Below are 23277 nucleotides of genomic sequence, written 5' to 3' on the forward strand. Positions count from 1 at the left end.
GTGACAGCACACCAGCAGATGGTGATAAAATTGCTGCCGCGCCCAATAGCCATTTCCAAAAGTTTTTATAGTAAAACACAGTTCATTGTTTACATAGCATTAGCCTAATTGGTTATTTAGCACACACATGATTATACAAAAGGCAGTTAATTGGCTATTGTCTAAACAACAAATAATTGGTTGCGTTCACTGTCCACGCAATGGTCACACATTTTCTTATTGGCTCTACATTTGCTATTACATTTGCTAGCAGTCTCGAATGCAAAGAGATACTAGCTAGGATGATCCTGTTCCCTTCAAGGCCACAGCAAAGGGAGAGCATTGTATTCTCAAAGCTCTGGCGAAGGGAGGGGTGCGTGTGTGCAGTGTGAGTGCGTACGGTGGACACACAAGGTAGGGGGCCATCATAGCCCATGTACACTTTACTCTGTAGCTCAGTCTATGAGTCTACTGTAACCACTGATTCTTTTGCAAAGCCATGTACAGAAGCAGAAAGCATTATTATGTCCCTCTCAGGATGATTATAACTTTAGTACTCAGTTTTATAGTAGGCCATTGGTATCTGCTGTGGTTTGGTCCAGGAGCCCCAGAGACACCAAAATTTGTGGATGCTCAAGTTCCATTAAATATAATGGCATAGCAAAATGGTGTTCTTTATATAAAATGTCAAAGTCAAGGTTTGCTTTTGGTATTTATATATTTTTAAAAATATGTTCAAACTGTGGATAGCTGAATCCATAGAGAAAGAATCCGTTAAAAGGGAGGGCTGACTTTATATCTTTGCTCTTTAATATCTTGTCTAGTTCTTTAATCATAACTCTTCCAATTCCTAGATCAAAGTGATCCATTCTTGTTCATTTTGGCTTGCTCACCCCTAGTATTGCTATGTTTATGTGTTCCATTTACTTTCTTATTATTTGTAGCTTCCCCTGGCTCATACTTTTCACATCCCACATTCCTATGATAAGTGTAGTGCTGCTTCAGACCATGTTTGCATTGTTGGACATGTATGCTGTTCATCTTCCCATATTTTAAAGTTTTTCTGTGCCCCTGATCATCAATCTAGTGTGAGTTCCCTCTGTTATTCCTTTCTATCTCTCAGTTTGTGTTCTAGTCCTGCCTTTTGTTTTGCTTGGGACTGCCTTATCACAGGATTTTCTTGGCAACAGGGTCTTGCAAGGAGGTTCATCTTTGCCTCCCTGCGCACAGTGCTAACATGTGTTAGCTAGGTTGTCACTGTTGTTCTTTTAACATCAGTGGCACACACCACTAGTGCTGCTGCCCAGTAGCTGTTTGTCACATTGTTCTTCACTAAATTGCTTTCCCTACCTGACCCCTCAAGACTTCGGTATATCAAAGGTCACAGGTTAAGTGGAAGCGTATGGGGAAGGTGTCCTGAGGCAGAGGAAAGGATGCAAGAAATGTGCACATCAGGATGTCACAGGTCGAAACATTCTGTTTGATGGGCCATGACAGGTTTAATTTCTAGAGTACACCCATTAAAGTGATGGATGGTGGCATTCAGTGCATGCAGAATCTGTTTGTGTCTCCTGGCTATTGAGCAAGCATGTTATTTAGTGGCTTGTATTTATGAGATTGTTTTTGGTGCATCTGGACACCTGCCCAGTTTTGGGGAAGGGTTAGTAGGAGAGTGAGAGAGAGAGGTTGATTTATGGTAGTTTAGCAACATGACGCAGAATGTAAACATACATACTGCATTAAAGACACATTTCTTTCTCTTCCTTACATATTTCAGAACTAGTGCCATTTTACAGCTTGAAGGGCACCTCCAAGGATATTTCTAGGATCCAGTTTTTCCCCTCTCTAAGACAAGGAATTTAGCAACATGGCTTGATTATTTGCCATCATAGCAAGAAGTCTCAAAAATTAGAGAATGTTCTACTTTCTGTGTTCCATGAGCATCTCAAGATAGCTTCTGTCAAGCTCATGGGTTCACATCTCTATTTGCAGAGAATATCATAACCTTGATAAATAAAAGGTCACAGAACACTGGGACACATGCTTTATTATGATTAGAAAATTACAGCTAAGGATTTGATTGGTTCACAATGTGGAATTCAGCCTTCTTCCCTAAATCCTATCTGCCCCACACACTGTCTTGTCTCCATAGTACTCTTGCCTGTAGGCTCCCTTTCAGACAACAGAATCCTGCTGTTCCTGGTCATGATTGTCCCCATCATGACCGGGAACATGCTTGTATTGTGTTTATATTGATGACTGTATTTTATCCGGGTGTAATCCCGCCTTGATCCTCAGGGAGGGGTGGGAAATATAAACATATTATTTATTATGTATTATTATCTATATTCTCCTCCAAAGACATTGTTTTAAGTTTAAATAAGTTAATCCTTCTAGACATGTGATGACTATATATAATAATTTCAAAAATCATAATTCAGTTGAGCAGAGAACTATTCATTTAAGCAGACCAAAAAAGACCAAAAGAAAACAAGAGAGAAAAATAACTAGACAAACTGATCAACAAAGTATTAATGAAAGTATTAAGCGCACATATGGATTAGAATAGACTTGGATATTAGTATGGTTCTAAGCCCAATTGTGGTATCCCATGGGTGGTTTAAGGACTATTTATTAGAAATTGAAGCTGTTCCTATTACATAGTTATTATCTGTTTGTACAGTGGACCCTTGTTATATGCTGGGGTTTGGTTCCAAGATCCCCCATGGATAACAAAACCTGTAGATGCTGAAGTACCATTAAATATAATGACATAGCAAAATTGTGTCCCTTATAAAAAATGGAAAATCAAGGTTTGATATTTGAAATTTATATATTTTGTTCAATATTTTCAAACCGTGGATGCTTGAATCCATGTATAAGAAATCCATGTATAAGAAGGGCAGACTGTATATGTCCCTATAAGTTGTTATATGCAATCATTGTATTGCCATAGGCTTCTGTTAATTTGTATCTCCTTATGTTCTTTGTAGTTTTACTTGCTTTGGTAATACTTTACTGATAAATTTGTTTGGAATTTCTCTTTCTTTTGTTTTCATCTGGCCTTTTCTGGAAGATGGTTCTATTGGTTTGGAGTCTATGCCTTGTTTTTTCCTGTTAAACTGTAGCTCACAGCATTTCTTGCCATACGTTATTCTGGCAAGGGCTGCTGAGAGTTACAGTCCAACAATATCTGGAAGACCATTAAATTCCAACCCCTGATCTAAACAGAACATTTTGGGATTGCCAGCTTTATACTAGATCACAGCTACTTGAACAATGGGAGACCTGAGACCAGTCCAATAAACAGCACAGAGAAACAGGAAGATCAAGCAGAATGGGGTAACTACTTCTGGCACTAAGGTTCTGGTCTCTTGAAAGGGTAGAAAATTATTATTATATGTTATTATTGCTTTTTTACTGCCAAAGATGGGTGAGAGGTGCTTTTAGGATGTTCTGTTTCAGGAGCCAAAACAACTTGTCAATAAAGTGTAATAAACCCTTGAATGTGGTGGCTATGGGTTGAAACAAACCACAGCCACTCATTAAGGGCCATTTCACACTACACAATTATAGTGACATTATTCCACTTTAACTGCCATGGTGACATCCTATGGAACCCTTGGGTTTGTAGCCTGGTGAGGTCCTAGAGAAACTCTCTGTCTGAGAATTCTAAATTTGTTGTCATCTGCTGTCATGTCAACTTAGACTATTGGCAGCCCTCTGGACGGAAGACCTCCAAAAGCCCCTATCAACTCCCCTACCCAGGTCTTGCAAATTCAGGGCCATGGCTCCCTTGACAGCCCACCTGTAGAGAATTCTGAAAACCACTCTCCTAAACTGCAAGTCCTAGGATCCTCTAGGATGGAGCCATGAGAGTTAAAAGTGGAATCGTAGTGACATACATCATGTATCGTGAAGGGGCTCTTAGCAATTAGGGAGAAATTACTGCTGTAGAAGAGACACAGTGGCTCAGTGATTAAGAGGCTGACTTTGATGATTGCAAGGTTGGCAGGGCAGTTTAAGGCCCAGGCACCATGCCACTGATCTCAGCTTCTGCCAACCTAGGAGTTTGAAAGCATGCAAATGCAAGTAGATAAATAGGTACCACTTTGGTGGGAAGGTAACAGCTTTCTGTGAAGTCATGCTGGCCACATGATTACAGAGTGGTCTCTGACAATGCTGGCTCTTTGGCTTAGTAACGGAGATGAGCACAGTCCCTGACAGTCAGACATAACAACCTTCTCAAAAAGGGAACACTGTTACTTTTTTAAAAAAACTGCTATTGAGAACCTGGTTCAACTCTCTGCCGCATACCCTCTGGCATTTCATAGGTGAAAACTGGAATAAGCATGGCCAAGCAACATCAGAGCATGGTCAAGGTGGCAAAGGTTATTAATAAGGAAGAACACACAAGCTAGGAGAGGCTGCCTGATTTTTGGTTAGATAGTTGATGTTAATGTTGATGTAAAATCAGAGTTGGAAGAGACCACAAGGGCTATCCAACCCAACCCTGCCATGCAGGAATACAAAGAAATGATGTTGGAAATTAAGCAGGGCCATTCCTGGTTAGCATGTGGATGGGACACTGCTCCATGAATATCAGGTGCTGACTGTAGGCTATATTTCAGAGGAAGGAACTGGCAGAACCACCTCTGAGTATTCCTTGCCTCAGAAAACCCTATGAAATTAATGGGGCAGGATGGGTTAGACTGGATGGCCCTCGGGTGACCAGATGTCCTTCTTTTCCAGGACCTGCCTTCTGTCCAGGAGGGATTCCAAAATGTCCTCCATTTTGAGCATGACTAAGAAGCATGACTCTAATAATAATAATAATAATAATAATATTTCTATGAGTGTTTCCAGCTTTTGTTTTTTATTCCTTGAAATGGCCTCCATTTTGCAGCGAGGACCTCTGCTCAGCCTGCTTCTATATGAGTCTATCTACTTTAACTGCCCTCTTATAGTGCTGCTATTATTATTATTCCACTTCCCCTGCTCTGGGTGCCTCCTCCTGTTGCATTCTGGGGCTTGTAGTCCAGCGAGGCCTAAGAGCTCCTTGGCTGAGGATTCCAAATACCTTTCCTTAGACTGCACTAAATCCCAGAGTGCAACAGGAAGGGGCAGCCGGAGCAGTGGAAGTGGAATAATAGTAACAGCAGCACTATAAGAGGGCAGTGTGGCAATCTGGTAGTATGACTCTTGTGTGTGCCTCCAAGGCTTTTCCGACTTATGGCCAGATTGGATCAAGAGGCTTGCCATTGCTTTCCCTTGCTGCTATGCTTCTTAATGCCTCCCAAGGCCTTTCCTCCTCCATCTTTCCTTGCATTTCCTTCCCTTCACCTGAAGGGGCGCTCTTCCCTTCCCTTCCCAACCCACCGCTTCCCAAGCCACGCCCCCATTGACCCCGCCCCCTCCAGGGCCACTTTTTTCTTCTCTCTTGCTTACAACCGCCAGAGGAATGTCCCTCCTCGTCTGCCGTAGATGGTTGCTGGGGGCAACGTCCACGCGGCTTCGCGTCCCGTCCCCATGGCGACGCAGCCGCCGATTCGCATTCCCCCCCCCCCGCAGCCTTTGTAAGGCCTTCCTTTCTGGGGCGGCGCCGGTGTCGAGGGGCCTCGGTTCCAGGTCCCAGGTGAGGCGGCGGCGGCGGGGGGGAGGCTTGGGGAAGGCAAAAGGGAGGACACGAGCCGATAAAGCGCTGATAAGAATATAAGTCTATGCTTCCTACTCCTGCTCCCAATGTAGGACGTGAAAGGAAAATGGAGGACGTGGCCCAAGGAAGAGCGAAAGAAGCTCCGAGAAATGTAAAGCCGTGCTTCTTAGTCGGGCTCCCAGTGGAGGGCATCTCAGAAACCCGGGGACACGAGGCTTACAAACGCTCCTCGCAGAAGTGTAAAGCCATCATGCTTCTTCGTCCTGCCCAGAATGGGGGCAGGCAAGGGAGAGGGGAGGGTCATGTGGCCCATCAGTGGAAAGCTGAAGCCACCCACAGACAGGGAAATGCCATGCTTCTTAGCCATGCTCCAAGTGGAAGATGTCTTGAAACCCCTCCCGGGCAGAGGGCTGGGATGTAGGACATGTCCTGGGAAAGGAGGAGGAGAAGGACGTGCCTGTTGCTCCCTCTCCCCTTGCCTCCCCTGGCCCTGGCCCTCCTCCCTCCCTCCCTCCAGGAAGCTCTGCTGCTGGCCTGAAGGCGGCCAACTCCAGCCACTCCTTCAACACTGTAGAAATAACTGCCACGGGTCCCTCCTACAGGATCCTGGGATTTGTAGAGGCAGAGGAGGCTAGGGACCGGGTAAAACTACAAATCCCAGGGTGCCATAGAAGGGGGTTCTGGCTAAAGGCCTTGTCGTCGTCGTCTCCCTCAACTTGACAGAGGCTCATGGCGGCCCTGTGGGTGAGGCCCGCTGGTTTGTCCAGAGTGAGCGGGCGCCCTCATTTCCCAGGACGTGGGATTTCAAAGTGAGTACAACGCATGGATGTAAAGAGATCTTGCAGCACCTCTGAGACTGAAAGAAAGCAATGGGCAGCATGAGCGTTTGTAGAGCAGCCTACTTCCTCAGAGGCACTTGGCATGTGAGGATGCCAATACAAATTACTAATCCGTTGTGTATGGAAATGAAGTTGTAGGTCATTAGTGCACAAAGGCATACGAATTGGTCTTTGGGCCTGGAGATGAACTGGCAGGTCCAGATTTGCAATGGGACTAGCCTGTGGTGAGGAGAATAGATGAATGTAGGGCACCCCATGAGGATGGGGTCAGATAGTGTTGAAGTGTGTCTAGCGTGTCAGGAAACCATTGTCTTTGTTCAATCCATTGCTGAGGGACTGTAGTTTGTGGATGAATTCCAATTCTGCTGTTTCTCTTTCCAGTCTACCTTTGTAGTTCTTTTGTTCAAAGACTGCTGTTCTGAGGCCTGAGATGGAATGCCCAGGGAGATTGAAATGTTCTGCCACTGGTTTTTGTGTATTCCCTTTCCTAATGTCTGATTTATGTCCATTTATCCTCTGCTGCAGGGACTGGCCTGTTTTCCCAATGTAGAGTGCTGAAGGGCATTGCTGACATAGTATAGCATAGACCACATTTGAGGATTAACACGTGAAAGACCACCTTATATTGTGGGTGATACCATTAGGTTTTGTGATGACATTTCCTGGATAAATGTGCAGGCAGAGTTGGCATCTTGGTTTGTGGCAAGGCTTAGTGCTTGTGTCCCCATCTGTGTTGTCCTGCAGGTGAGTACCTGTTTGAGGTTTGCAGGCTGTCTGTAGAGGAGTAAAGGTCTGGCACCAAGGGCCCTGGAAAGAGCGGCATTATTGTCCAGAATGGGTTGTCGTTCATTGATGGTGCGCCTGAGTGGTCCCAGTTGGGAGCTGTATGTGACTACTATTGGGATTCTGTCATTTTCCCTCTTCATTTTGTTCTGTAATAGATCAGTTCTGGGTTCACATCTTGCCTTGTTTATTTGTTTTTTCACTTCATGTGGTGGGTACTGTAGTTTGAGTTCAGCATCCCTGCCTTGTGGGTCTGAGCAGATGTGATTGTATCGGACAGCTTGGCTGTAGACTATGGATCTAGTGGGATGTTCAGGGTGGAAGTTGGAGGCATGTAAGTACGTGTAGCAGTCTGTTGGTTTGTGATATAATGTGGTGCTTATCTGTCAAATTTATTATTATTATTATTATTAGAGTTAAGGATTTTACTGCTAAAAGAATAGACTTTCCTAGGGAATAATCCTCTTCTCCCACCCACAGCTTTGATGCTCTACAGTTTTCTGGATACTTAACATATTCCTTGGTTTTCTCAGGTGTAAAGATGCTCAGTCACATAAACAGATACACTTCCAGCTCAGACCCCCTTCAAAGGCTCTGTCATGGTGGTACAAAGAAGGTCAGTAATCTTTGTGACTCAGATGGTAAAAGACTTCTCACTGCTCTCATGCTTGAAATCCTGAGCAATGTACTCTCAGCTGATACTATCTTTGCCCAGTGGTGGGAATAGTGCAGTCACCACAAAAAAAAATCAGGTGGAATAAAAAGCTTTTTTGTGGCTGAGAATAGTCTCCGGGGGGGGGGGGGGGGTGTACAATTCCAAAATACTAAGTGTGACTAGAAGTGATTTCAGCCACTAGAATCATCAGTTCTGGTTGCTGAAAATGGTGCCAGTGTGGCCCATATGAGGTCAGGAGTTACCAAAAATAGCCCTTGATATGTGTCCATCCCTGTTTTAGCTCTTCCACAGTAATTGCGCATAAACACTGGCATAGGAATATTTCTCTTTGAGCACATATGAATAACTTGCTCTCCTGATACTATCATGCTGGGCTACAACTTGCTTGCCTTTATTTCTTCAGAAGCTGGTGGTGTCTGTACAGAGATCAGAGTCTATTGTAAGGAAAAACAAGTGTACTTTTTGGGGTATTGAAGTAGCTGAGACTCTCAACTGGCAAGGATGGTGTCTGGGAAGAGAATTCACCAAACACTTAAGTTTGAGAAATGTGTGTCTGAAGCCCCAAAAATTGAGGTTCAGGTATGTAGGTCATATTAGAGGTAAGAGAAACTGTTCTCCATTTGGCATCTTCCTTTTCCTGGGTTCATAGTGAGAACTGGTGCTCATTAAAGCTTACTCACTCAATCCACTTTAATAAAATACTGCAGATACAATATATGTTTCATTTCAAACTGTTCCACTATTTCAAAACACACACTTTTATACATGCATTATGGGGTCTGCTGAATTCAGATCCCATTGTTTGGTTATTATACAACCATATCCTGTTCAAATCTACTCAAAAAGAGTACCCTAATATTGCAAGGGGAGACATGTGTAGGACTCACATAGCAATAAATACATATTATCACTTCTTTAAACAAGGGTACCAACTCCGTTGCTTGGATCTTTAGACTTTTTGTGTGCTTTTCAAAAAACTTTTTTTTAGCATCCTTAGTGTATTGTGTATGTTTTTTTTATATATGCAGCAATTTTAATTATCATCATCAGCATTTAAATATTATTAATATTGGCCAGGTTCCTGACAGATGTACATTGCTGACATGTAATGCTACCGTGCTAGTGAACTGTGATTATGCACAAGGTACTGTTCAAAATGTCCCATTCCACACTACAGGCTCCCATTATACAACAGGGGATCCCATTACGCATTGGGATACATTGTGCAACAGCCATGCCCCTGACTCCAGTTGTGCAATGGTTCCAGTGGCACAGCTCTGTCTCCCATCCCCTCTTATGAATAAAAACATTGTGCAATGGTGAAGTTCACCTTTATGCAATTGTAAATTGGTTTATGATAACATAACTACCCAATTGGAATAGAAGCCATTCTCTTTATAATACTATTTTAATGTTTGTTATATTTGTCTGATTGTTAAAATTTTGTATTCACCATTTTTCTTATGTCGAACAAAATTTATTCTACATTTCATGGTCCTTTACTTTTTCTTCCAGACCTCCTACTACACGTTTCTTCATTACCATCTTCCCCCAGCCAATTATTTTAAGTCCTGGGATGTCTATAACTTTGCCTATCATCTTCCGCCCTTTGGAGAAGGTATAGTGGGATTATTTACTCCTCTTCCAGAATCACCAATATAATTGTGTATCACACTGGTACCCCCCCCCCCCCCATCCCTTTCTCTGACTTAGTAAGCAAAGGAAGAGAGAGAGAGATGGATATGGAACTGACTGACCTGTGCAGAGATTGAGATGTTGTGGTGCTCCTTCTTGGACTTGTAGGTCCTGCTGTTTCTCAAAATTTATTCTTGCTTAGCTGTCACAGATACATGCGTTCCAATTAAGGCTTTCCTTTTCACATTACTGGAAAGAATCCAAATCTTGGAAAAGCACTGGAGGGTCTCTTAGGTAAAGTAAGAATACTGATGTATTGGTTATAGTACAATGCAATCTAACTGTATTGAACACCATTCTTCAAGGGAAAGATGGTGTAAAAATCCAATAAATGAATTTTTAAAATGTCCTTAATATTTACAGCACCATTAAGGTTACTTGCTATCTGCATGAACCTCCCCAGTAAAGCTCCTATTATAAAAGATAAAGCAAACATTAAAAACCTATCCCTTAATGAATTATGGGTGACATTTTTTCCTGGGCTCAGTTTAAAGGATTGGTAATAAGCTCTGAAGCCCTGAATGGTCAGAGAACACCTTCGCTTGATGATTTCTTAAAGACTGGCTTTGGGAGCACTCCTCTTTGGGCCATTAACTAAATGTTGGTTGGAAGATAACAGAAACAGGGCCTTCATGGGGGTGACATCACACTTGTAGAATTCTTTCTCTCAGGAAGTTCATCAAACTCCCTTTCCATTTTTTGATGGTACTTGAAGACTTTTTTTCCTGTCTTGCATTTTACAAAGTCTGCCGTTTTTATTGTTTGCTACTAATTTTAGTTGTTGGATGTGAATTCATCTTTTGTTTGTTTTCAGGGCTGCCATATGCTTATTTTTACATTAACTTAATATTGTACAGTATTGTTTTGTTTTAAGCCACTTTGGAAAAAGTATTTGCAAACTGGGGCAGAAACAATTTAAATAAATAAATAGATCCAATAACGGCCAGTAAGTCAGTCCTCTACAAATCTTTCAGGAAGCATGAATGTGTAATTCCTGCTAAAAGTGGTCTGCCTGTTTTCATTTGGCATAAAAGAGGTGTTCATTTTGATTGTCTTCTTATGCAGAAGGAATATGAAGACAGCATTCTCTTTGAAAAACAAGAGGGAGAGTTCTCTGTTGCACTTCATGCCAAGCTACCACACCTTGATCTGCTTTTTCCAGACAGCATCCAACTTCCTGCATGTGCTGTTCATGATTATACAGAGGCCTCTTTTACTATGCATAATGATGGGTGAGTGTGCTTGGAGTTGCTCACTTTCTGGATTTAGGATGAGATCTATTTTATTCCAGTTGGTCATGATAAGAGATGCCTGCATTACAGCCACAACATCTGCACTGCAGCTGCTTTGTATGAAATCTTTATAATGGCTGTTTGATTATGCTTTTCCTTGTCCTTCCCCATCCCTTTCCTCTTTTCTTTCTCCATCCCTTTCCTTTTAGTGAGCCTCAAGGGAGAGATTCTCTTGTTTTTACTAATTTGCAAGTTCCCGAAGAGCAGGATGTAAATGAGTTAAATAAATACATATTAAATAATGCATACAATGAACCATTCCTATTGCATTCATAATTTTTTCCCACCTACTAACTGAAACCCAACTGTTGCCACTAATTTCTTAAAAGGATACTGTAAGCCAGGAGTTACCAACTTGTGCTCTGAGGAGCCCTTAGGGCTCCGTGTGCACTTCCTAGATGCTCCGTGGCCTCTCCAGGAAAATGAAATAAATAAAAGTTGAATGAAATTAAAAAAATAAGAATATATTATTTTATATTCTTATATAAAAAATAAGAATATATCCATATATGTGTGTGTCACCCATAGTTCATTAGTGGGTAGATTTTTAATGTTTGCATTTTATCTTTTATAATGAATATATTCTAATATAAAAGATAAAGCAAATATTAAAAATCTATCAGTTAATGAACTATGGGTGACATTTATTCTTGGGCTCAGTTTAAAGGATTAGTAACAAGCTCTGAAGCTTATTAACACCATTAACTTGTAAGACATAAGGTAGGCCTCTTAGGGGCTTTGCCAAAGAAAGAAGGGCTCCCCAAATCAAAAAGGTTGGGAACCCCTGCTTTAAGTAGTTGTGGATGGGGTGTTAGCAAGATCTGGAGAGCTGTTAGTACCAACAATGGAAGATGATAGGTTGATTTAGCCCATGTGTAAACATTTCCATGATTTTATTCTTGTTGTGTGCCTTCAAGTCATTTCCGACGTAAGGTGACCCTAAGACAAACCTGTCACTGGGTTTTCTAGGCAAGTTCCTTTATAGTATGCTTCTTCAATTTCAGTGTCCTTTGTTCAGGAGATAACATGGTAGAAGATTCAAAGAGCAAGTTTAAACCGATAAAATATACAGTAGCATAATTTCTGAACAATTACCTAAGAAGTCCCCTGTGCAAATCTTGTTACTGCCATGAACTGACTAGGTAGCCCTATATGCAAGCCTCCATTTAGGTAAGCACCCCCACCAGCCAATATGGAGATGGTAGTTTATTTTATCAGATATTGATATTCAGATGGTGAAATGTTGAACACCAAATGCTAAATGTTATATATCACTCCATAATTAGTTTTTTAGACAAATTGTTTGAGTTGGCTTGCTAATATTGGGATGTTCCATCTCTAGCTATTTCTGGGTACCCTTTTGATATCCAAAGCTATAACTGGATTTTGAGGCACTGAAAGAACCCAGCTCTGAAAAGTCAAATAATATATCTTCTTTGAACAAGTCTATTCCTCAGACAAAGGGTTAAGGAACCGGGCAGGCATATCACTGAGTAATAAGGAGTTATCAGAAGTCCCCATGATACAGACTCAGGAGGCATAAGGGACTGAATAAAAAAGAGGATTCCAAAAGCACTGGAAGAAATGTTTGTCACAGTAGTTTCCAGAGCAGGAAAGGATAAAGGAAAAGTACCAAGGATGAAAAACTGTATCCAGTGTTGGAAGCAGAAGAAATGTAATATGGCCTGTGGTTAGATAACTGAAACTAGCAGGGCATAGGTTGGAAGCTAAGTGATAAGTCTTGTCAACTGCAATGTTAGCAATCAGTTTAGACCTAGCTAGTCTCCTTTAATTCTGTGATCAGGTTTAGTAAAATGTTGCAATGTTGACTGAGGCTGCATCCACACTGCAGAAGTAATCTGGTTTTACACCGCTTTAACTGTCCTGGCTCAATGCTATGGAATTCTGGGAACTGTAGTTTGTTGTGGCCCCACACAACAAAGTTCAGTTCCCAGAATTCCATAACACTGGGCCAGGGAAATTAAAGTGGTGTCAAACTGAATTACTTCTGCAGTGTGGATGTAGTCTGAGTTAGCCCTCATTGCTGAGATCAGAATGACGAATGCCTTCTGTTTCAAGGCATGCACTACTCAGGGCATGGAAGAACTCTGTGTTTTGCGTTATCTGCTTGCTAAGAAACAAGATAAAACACAACATAAATACTCAAATGCATGTCTGGTTTTATATGATTCAGGCAGTAGGATATATCATCTTGTGCCATACTTTCCCAATACAGTACTTTGAAATAAGGTCTCTTCCCATGATTTGGTTTTTAGTGTCTGTTTCTTCTAGGGATCTGCTGACTTGTTTTAGCTGGGAGGTGCCAAGCCCTTTCTCCCTTCTGCCTACCCGTGGCATATTGGATCCAGGAGAAAAGTGCACAATGAAAGTGATTTTTCAACCTGTGGTGGCTCTTGTGTATGATGTATCAGCAATATGCAATTTTGGAGATACTCGGGAGAAGAAGGCCATCAGGCTCAAAGCTGTTGGTGAGGACTCTTGAAACAAGGGCACCCAACAGAGGTCATAACATTAGGTTTTGTTTATTCTGTTTCCTTCTATATAGGTTCATCTACAATACTGGGACACCATGTGAGGCACGTGATATGTGTTCCTGTTTTCCTTTTTTGCATGGTGTCTTAACACTTGGATGTTCCTAACTGTTAGGTAGAGATGTTCCTAACAATTGGGAATATCCAAGTGTTAAGATACTTAGCACTAGCAAAATTTGATCCTATTTTGACTTGCTTGGCTCTTGCTTTCATAATTTTTATAAATTGCCACATAGACCTACTCTCTATGCATCTGCTTAAAATGATACCTTCTGTTGTTTGCCTTCAAGTAATTTCCGATTTATGGCCACCCTATCACTGGGTTTCCTTGAAAGAATTTGTTCAAAGGGAATTTCCCCTTGCCTACCTTTAAGGCTGAGGGAGTGTCACTTATCCAAGGTCACCCAGTAGGTCTACATGGCCAAGAGGGGAATAGAACCTTGGTCTCCAGGGTCATCGTCCAACCCTCAAACCACTACACTATGCTGGCCCTCTAATGATACTTAAAAAATCCTTGTGCTTCTTGCTGAACGTTTAGATACTTTTGTATGGAAAACTGAGCACAATTGTAAAGCAATGTGTTCTTTTTCTGAACATCTCTGATGAAAGTACATCTCCTAACTCCAAAAAGATTCATGGAACAAATAATCCCAGACCAGCCCTACATTCTTCAAGGGAAAATCTTCATCTTGCATAATAATGACCACATTCTCCACTGACATGGTTTCACTTCATTTTTATCGGAAGTCTTATGCTTCTTGTTTTCATGTGATTCATTCTTGATGGTCCCTAATGAATCTGATGAGCTGAGCATTGTGCGAAAGGCAGATTACCAGTCCCAGAAAAAGACGGCTTCCAGGTAGCTTGGGGGCATGGCATACAGGTGACACATGCCCCAAGATGCAAGGGCCAGCTTCTGGGCACTCTGGTGGTGCAGCGTTTACATGCCACGTGCCGCCAGATCGCCTTAAAGCCGACTTCCTGCCACGGCGGGGTGGAAAAGCAGGCTTTTGGCCAGTACAAAAAGGAGCAGCTGTTTGCCGCTCCTTTTTCAGCTGGCAAAAAGGTGGATTGGGGTTGTGGCATGAGCTCCCCACAGTCCCAACGTGGCTTTGTCAGGAGAGACTTGAAGCCTCCCCTTTGGGGGCGGTCTGTTTCACCCTTAAGTCTGGGATTTTGGTAGGGTGAAACAAATTCCTTAACCTGCATACTTTGAGGTTGCATATTAAATGTTTTCTTTTCTTTTGTTCCTGCAGCTAAATATCCCCACCTGCTGGTCAATGTGCCTGAAGACTCTTGTGAAGATGCTCAGCTTCAAAATTTTCGGGATGTGCTCTCTTTTGGGTCTGTTGCTGTTGGCAGCACTGTGGAAAAATATGTGGATATCTTCAATGTCTCTGTGGTACAGAAAGCTGATAATTGAATTTGAAGTAGATAATCACATAACCTAGATGCTTGCTTACATGTCCAAGAATACATGTTCAAGTTGTGCTTTGTCTGTGCATACTGTATACTTATATTTTACCCCAGTGGGTCTCAGCATTTGTCCTCTAGATCTTTTGGACCTCAGCTCCTGGAATCCCTGACCGTTGGCCATACTTGCTGTGGCTCCTGATAGTTAAAGCTCAAAATATTTGGAGGACCAAAGGTTAAGCATGACTGTTACAGAAAAATTTCCAACCACTGGGTGATAGTGAAGTATGTTCTTGGCATGTTTTGATCAGGACGTAAGACATATGATGAAGCAACCAAATGACGGCTGGCATCTTCAGAGAATGCATCTTGGGGCCATTCTCTGAAGATGCCAGACACAGATGTTGGCAAAATGTCAGGAATAAACTCTTCTAGAACATGGCCACATAGCCCGAAAAACCCACCAAAAAAATGTATAAGTACTTAACCAGAACCATGTCAAAGACAATTCATAAGGTCACTTTATGGGCTTATTTTTCATTTCTGCATTGATTTCATCTTCTTACATTTCCACTGTTTCTATTCTTATCCTACTCCTTCAAGACTCTATTCCACTGGTCCTTCAGATTTCAGAGACTGATATGTTACTGATGTCCCGTTTACTCATGAACATATATGGTGTATTTATATTGTAGAAATAATGCAGTTTGACACAACTTTAAGTGCTGTAGCTCTGTGTTATGGAACCCTGGGATTTGTAGTTTTACAAGGTCGTTAGCCTTCTCTGCCAAAGAGTGCTGGCGCCTCTCAAACTATGGAGCCTAGGATTCTGTAGGATGGAGCCATGGCAGTTAGAGTGGTGCCAACTTGCATTATTTCTGCAGTGTAGGTGTACCCTGAACAGTCCTGAGAAGGATAGTAAAGCTATCTAGGAAGTTCCTTAGAATAACTAGTTAGGAATTGTATTCAGTGTTCATTAAACCGCACATAAGTTGACTTCAGCATACCATGGTCTACTATTAGGATTATATATGTATGCTGTTTTAAATAAATGCTGGTAGTCTGCTTGCTTGTGTAAATCCACAAAGCAGAAGTATCCTGCCATTTAAGGCACAGCTGAGTAAGCATTATTGTTTAAAATATTAAATGTGCCTTGCTAACTCATACAATGGTGGTAGGATTGTGTGCTCCTGTGAGGGAAGAGGCTATGATGATGGCAAAACTGCTACTAGTAAGATCTTTTATGTCAGACAGACTTTCTGAGGAGCCAGATTAAATGTGCCAAACAACTACTGGGCAGCAGCAGTAGTGGATGGTGACACTGGCAAAGGATCTCTCACAGATAACAGCAGTGGCACCATAACTCACACTTGTTAGTACTGCACAGAAGGAAGCATGGTAAATACCTTTTGAATGTGTTTTACCACAAAAACTCTATGATGAGACATTCCACTGAGAAAGAAGAGATAGTCAAGAAATTGGCACTCCCAGGTCGGAGGGCACTCAATCATCTACTGGAGTGCAACGGAGAACAACTACGAGTAACACTGTGGCTAATGACTAATCTGGACTGAAGCCTAAAGAACATTCAGGTGTTGATGTGCTCTAAGGTGAAAGGAAAGTCCAAAACTGCACAGTGCATATTATAGGTATATGGAATGTGAGAACCATGAATCAGGGGAAGCTGGACATAGTAAAACAAGAAATGGAACGTATGAACATCTCAGTACTTGAGGTGAGTGAGCTAAAGTGAACAGGAATAGAACATTTTCTGTCAGAGAATTACACAGTGTTTTACTCAGGAAATGAAAATCTAAGAAGAAATGGGGTGAAGAGTGATGTAGCAAAAGCAGACAAAGTGGGAACTTGTTAGCTGCTCAGGTTTGGTTCCAGGACCTCCCGAGGATACCAAAATCTGTGGATGCTCAAGTTCCATTATATACAATGATATAGTATAGTGGGCCCTCCCTTTACACGGGGGATCTGTTCTGGATCCTCACATATTAAGAGGAAATCCGCGTATGCTCGCGCCCCATTGGAAACAATGGGGCACATGCACGCAGTAGTGCGGTGGTGTGCGCACCACAGGCATGTGTGCCATTCCTTCTATTGTACAGCTTCTGCATAAGCTGGAAGCCGCGTATAGTGCACCCACATATGGTGTGGGCCCCTTATATTAAATGGTAAAATCAGTGTTTGCTTTTGGGATTTTAAAATAGATATTTTCAAGCCGTGGATGAATATGGAGGGCTGACTGTAAAGCAAAGTCTGACTGAATATCAGTAAGACATGAGGGAAAAAGCCATCCATATAACCATAATCTGAGTTTATGCTCCAGCTACAGAGGCAGAAGAAGAAGAAACTGAAAGATTTTGTGCTGGAGTCCAGGAGAAAATTGATAATGCACCAAAATAGGACATTGTTAATCATAAACTATTGGAATGCAAAAGTAGGAAATTGAGTAGAATCAGATGGTAGAAAAATTTGGGGACAGAGACAGAGAGAATTGCTAAAATAACCAATGCTGAGAAATACAAGATGGCAACAAAAAGGAAGGAGACATCTTCCACCAGATACAAGAAATCAAAGGGAAATTTAAACCAAAATGCTATGTCTATCATAGGAACATATATGACCAATAAAATAAAAAAGCATGAGCCAATACTGAAGAACTATATAAAAGAGGTGAAAGGGTGACAGGTTCATTCAAGGAAGAACCATATGAAGATGAACCTACAGTTTTAAAAAAGTGAAGTGGAAGCTGTACTCTGAGCACTTGGGAAAAAGAAATCACCAGGAACAGATGGCATACCAACAGACGTGCTTCATGCTATAGAGGTAGAGTCTACTTTAATTCTAACTAAAATCTAGCAACAAATACGGAAATAAAACACTGGTCCACAGACTGAAAATGCATAATATATATTTCAATCCCTAAGAAAAGGGGCACCAGGGATTACAATAACTACACAAGCAGTGCACTAATTTCTCATGTAAGCATAGTGATGCTCTACAGCAATTCTACAGCAAAGACTTTTACCATATATTGAGTGAGAAATACCACATGTCCAAGCTGGGTTCTGGAAAGGAAGAGGCAGTAAGGATCATATTGGAAATATACACTGGATAATGGAGCGCAGCAAAGAATTTCAGAAGAAACAGCCTGTGTTTTATAGATTATTATAGCAAGGCCATTGATTGTGTAAATCATGAAAAACATTGGCTCGCTCTTAAAGAAATGGGTGTGCCACAGTATTTGATAGTCCTGATGTGAAACCTGTACTCGGGACAAGAGGCTACTGTTAGGATAGAATATGGAGAAACAGAATGGCATCCAATTGGCTATAGGTCAGGCAAGGCTGCATTTTATCACCTTTTCTGTTTAAGTTGTATGCTGAACATACATATGTTAAGCAGGATTAGGCTTGGAAGAAGGAGTTGTGCATAATAGAGGAAGGAACATTAACAATTTAAGATATGCTTATGACACCATACTGCTAGTCAATAATACTGTAGCAAAGACTTTGAATGATTACTGAAGAAAGTCAAGGAAGAAAGTGGAAAGACAGGTTTACAGTTGAACATTAAAAAAACAAAAATAATGACCACAGCTTATTTACCTAACTTTAAAACAAACAATGATGATATTGAAATTAATCAGAATGCATACTGCAGTCAAGAAATTGGTAGACCTTGAAAGGGCAGCTATGGATGGATAGACTCACTCAAGGAAACCACAGCCTTGAGTCTGCAAGCCTTGAGTAGGGCTGTTGCTGATATGGTGACTTGGAGGACTCTCATTAGTAGAGTCACCATAAGTTCAAGTCAACTTGATGGAAATTAACAACAACAATAAAAACAACTCATACAAAGTTAGTGCTCTCCTGTTTGCAAGAATCCCAGCAACTGGCAATGGATTCTACTTTTTACTGAGGAGTTGTTTTATACTCAACATTTTTTAGTCTAGTTCTACTGACAGTGAGTTGTTTCATGTATATTAATGTTTCTTAGTCCTGATTGTTAGAACGGATAGAAGTGAAATTTGCTGCTCTTTAGAGTGGTCTTGATGTCTCTTGAGAATCAGAAGCAAAGTGTTAGGAGATTTGGTGTGGGTATCTATCAACAATGGAAGCCTTTGTCCTTTAGCAGAGGATGATGGAAAGGAAGGTGAAATCTAGCAAGATTATCAGCATATATAAGGTTAACTTAGCCATTATAAACTTTAGGATTTAACTGTAAACATTTCACTTTGTAATTTATTGAGATTTATTGAGACTTGTTTGACCATCATACCACTTCCAGCAAAAAAATTCAAAACAGTTACACAAATGGGAACTTCCTTTAAATGCTCACAGTAGATGGCATAATATTTCCTTGGGAATCCTGAGACTTCATGTACCAGGATGGGCAGCTGTGTGTGTGTGTGTGGGGGTTCGGGTGACACTCCAACACAGTTTTCCACATACACCCCAGGTTCAACCAGCCCCTTCTGGGGAAACTGGAAGTAACTGGAAGATTTTTCAGAAATGGAGTTTGGACTTCAAACCAAGTGCAGGCAAGGGAAATGAGGTAGGAAGTTTTAGGCTTAAATTGTATCCCCTAGTGGTTTCTAGAGGTGAAATTCTCCTTTTAGTGATATTTACACACACACGCACACATACACACGATAGAGGGAGGCCTGAGAGGAGTCAGGGGTCACAGAGATGGTCTTCAAGGATGGCACTGTTTTTCCCATCTCGTAGTACACTGTGAAAAGGGTTCAGTTGTCAAGAATGGGAAGATTCTGAATATAACTTCTTCTGAAGACACTTGTTGACAGGATGGATCTGTCTTCTGAAAAATCCCCAGGTCAAGCCACATAAAAGGGCAAGTAGATACTCATGAGTTTCCATTCTGACAGTCTTTGATATGCCTTTGCAGTATACCCTGTATTACAGATCCAGGGCCACAGAGGACTCCATTGAATCTCCCTCACAGTATTTTATTCCCCATATCTATTGAATATGGTAACTCAGAAACTAAGCCTATTAATCTTCTTGATGCACCTGGCTTTTTCAAAGGGGATTGTGAGTAGCTTCCATGGGAATTAAGTAATGGCTTCCTTATGAAAGAAAACATATGTTTCACTTCTGTTAATTTTGCTGCAAAATGCAAGGAACCTTTATACATCTCAGTGAGGGATGTAACCCTGTTTTATCTCTTGACAGGTCAGTGCTCCATTTACCATTGACAGATCAAAGGAAGGAGCACACCGTGATCCTGTCTTTTCCTGTGATATTGTGCAAGCCACTGCTCCAGCTCGTGGGTCATCAGTCATCCCTTTTCATTTTAGCCCACATACTGTAGGCATGAAGAGTGTCGACTACTTCACTGTTTCGCCTTGTGGGAACAACACACATTCTGTGCTAAAAGTGACAGGATCATGCAAAGGTAATTGACACTGAAAGTATTTTTGCATCTCCATGCTGTATAAAAGCAAAAATACTGGTATTTAACTCCTGATCCCAGCTGTCTTGGGATACAGAATATTGCTGGATATTAGATATGCAAGAGGTTGTTTCCTGATGGGCTGTTTACATTCTTACTGCCACATTTTGTGCTGAATATCTCTTTGAAGTTGCCTTTGCAGACTATAGTAAATCATGACCAGACATTATTATTTTGGGTCTCCCTTCATCCCGGTTCTTGTAATCATCCCTCAACTGGTGCTGTCTTACAGATTTTGTTCGTTGACAAAATGTCATCTCCATTATGGATAGAGAGAAATGTTTGCTACAGCCTCCTTTCATTAGCAAATAACATCCTGCCCTTCATGCAGGAAGAGGCTGACCTTATCTGTGTGGGAGGGTCTCTGTTTCTCCATTATATTGTGTGAAGGAGAATGTTCTTATATATGTTTGGAAGATTATTAGGGCCAATTGTTTTGATAGCAACCAACAGTTTTCTGTGGGTTTTCAGGGTATGTGACCACATTCTGGAAGAATTTTTCACCTGTAACTGTGGCTGATATCTTCTGAGGGCCAACCTTTGGAAGGGAAAAAAACTGGGAAGGATTAAGAGCCCCTTCACAATGTCAACAGCAGCCACAGAATGAAAATTGGCTCTATTTGTCATTCTAGGTCCTGAAGTTTTTTTCCAGCATCCCTTTGTCTACTTCAGCTGCATTAATCTTGGGGAATACTTAATACAGCCCTTAGAGATGACCAACAGCTCTGATGTCCCTGCCTACTATCAATTTGACATTGACTGCAAACAAAGTGTCTTTTCCATTGACTCTCCTTGTGGGATCTTGGATGGAATGTCCACTATCACACTGAAGGTGACATTCCAGCCTACCCACCCAATAATTTGCCACCGGCGAGTGGCATGCCTTATTCATCATCAGGTAAGAGGAGAATGCATCTTCTTTTGAAATAGCCCTCTTGGTTGTGCCCTGAAGTCAAATGCTTGAGTATGTTCCACTGAGATAGTAGGATCCTTTGACTAGTTGTGGAACTTCCTCAGGCAACTCTGTTTATGTGGCATTATTCTCAATTCAGTATTTTTTTTTAATATTCTAGAGAGTATTTCTTAAACTTGACTAGAAGCACTAGTTTTGATTTGGGCTACTTCATCTCCAAACTCTGTAATGGACAAAACAGATGACCCTGAAGAGGTGGTGAGAGCCAGATTGGGGCTGTGGCAATTGCACACTGCGGCCCCAATCCGGCCAGCTTCCATCCCAAATAGAAGTGGAAAAAGTCTGCTCCTATTTGGGGTGGAAAAAAGCTGCCCCTTTGCCTCTAGAGCCAGCTTTTCACCAGCTCTGGGGCAAGTGTCGTCTCAACACCATGCCCCCAAGCCACCCATAAGCTGCACCCTCAAGCCAGCAAGAAGCCAGCTTTACTGGGACATCTGTTTTTGCCCCATGTCTGCAGGTAGTGTTGAGTCTCCCCACACTATCGGGTTTCATCCCTTGCCCACCATTTCTAGTAGTTCAGGTTTTGGAAACCTCAGATCCTGGGGTCCCAATCCTCCCTGTCACATGATACCACTATTTAGTGGTTTCCCAGCTTTTGTACTTTCCCCCATTCTCAAAGTTGACATTCATCTTCTGAGGTTTAAAAACTAGAAGTAAGAGTTTTAAGCTACAAAATACCTACACATCGCTGGATGTTTTGGTCTCAAATCTTTGCCTTTGTCCTCAGTCATTGCTGCATTAGAGTCCTGAAAATGCTGAAACTGAGTTAGGGTGCTCAGACTAAAAGAGTGTTCTTACTTTTCAATAGCTGTTGTCCCTCTTACTAGACACGTGTTTGATTTTAAATTCCTTATCTATGCTGAGTTGTAAGGAAGAGAATGGTATCTTCCTAAGACAATTTTATGTATTTATACGGGAGAACAAAGCCAATAGTGCAAGAAGGGCCCTCAGGAAAGTCTTCTCTCATTTACCTAGGGCACCCTGTACTCAGAACAGAAGAAAGATGGTCCTAATGTACATAACTGCTAAATTTGCAATGATCACTATAGTCTGTGAGACCAGTCCAATCTAGGCTGATTGTAATATGGGGGCTGAATGTGCTGGAGAAGAGCATTCAGTGCCTTAAATAAAACTGGTTTATTATTTTTAAAACCTGGACTCCACCTACATAAAAAAAGGCTCAAGGTGGTTTTATAGCAAGAACATTTTCAAACACAGAATCAGTAGTGTATAAAAGAAATGCAAGGACAGCTGTGTTGACTGTAATACAAATCTGAAAACAGTATTAAGGGGATACTTTCATTAGGCCAGCAAAAAAGGCCAAAAATCATTGTACAAGCTTTGAAAACCACAGGTTTCTTCCTCAGGTTGAAAAATTTCAAAATTGTGCAAGGAAGTTGGGGGCAGGAGTGATTATGGTGAAGACATGTAGTCTGAATTTAGGCTTGGGATGGTATGGGAGGAAGGATTTTCACACAGTCAAATTAGGCTCTGAGCCCACTGAACAAGGCAGGCAATAAAAGGCAAGCAAAAATTAAAATAAATTTGTTCTCCATTTAAGAATACCAACCCGCCTACACACTCCTTGAGCATCCACACCTGTCTACACAGTGCAAAGCTTAAATTCCTCTTTATAGGAAGACATCAGTGAGTTTCTCAGGTAATTTCTATTTTTCTTACTGCATTAACTGCTATCAAGGAAGAAAGCAGTTAACATAATAAGCACAGAAATCCAGTGAATAATAATACCAGTTCCTAATACAGCAATGGAAATTATTTATAGATAAGCACAACCAGGATAGCAAAGTGCCAATGTAGACATTAATATGGAAAACACTGCTTTACATCCCAGCAAACTTGGAATCCAGCTAGATGGACAAGGGCAACACATTATGTTTTATGAGTTATTTTGTTAAGTAGACCAGAATGATT

At 41.4% G+C, this 23277-nt stretch overlaps 1 protein-coding gene across 7 annotated transcripts in view; it reads left to right on the plus strand.

Moving 5' to 3' along the window:
* Positions 1-23277, plus strand: part of CFAP65 (cilia and flagella associated protein 65) — a 66382-nt gene that overhangs the window by 4651 nt on the left and 38454 nt on the right. For 3 of the 7 annotated variants that reach the window (XM_089520410.1, XM_089520414.1, XM_089520413.1), the window contains exons 1-9: positions 5391-5614; positions 7791-7873; positions 8337-8512; positions 9449-9551; positions 10694-10860; positions 13213-13409; positions 14729-14874; positions 20093-20315; positions 21005-21270. In XM_089520410.1, the coding sequence (XP_089376536.1) occupies positions 7799-7873; positions 8337-8512; positions 9449-9551; positions 10694-10860; positions 13213-13409; positions 14729-14874; positions 20093-20315; positions 21005-21270 (1353 nt within the window). In that variant the 5' untranslated portion in view covers positions 5391-5614; positions 7791-7798. Of the gene's footprint in view, positions 1-3301; positions 3322-5390; positions 5615-7790; positions 7874-8336; positions 8513-9448; positions 9552-10693; positions 10861-13212; positions 13410-14728; positions 14875-20092; positions 20316-21004; positions 21271-23277 lie in introns of those variants that run through there. The other 4 variants (XM_089520412.1, XM_089520411.1, XM_089520415.1 and 1 more) reach the window with 4 other exon arrangements.

Source organism: Sceloporus occidentalis, unplaced genomic scaffold (genome assembly GCF_023333645.1).
Source record: "Sceloporus occidentalis isolate IW3139 unplaced genomic scaffold, rSceOcc1.0.p SCAF_4, whole genome shotgun sequence".
NCBI lineage: Eukaryota > Metazoa > Chordata > Lepidosauria > Squamata > Phrynosomatidae > Sceloporus > Sceloporus occidentalis.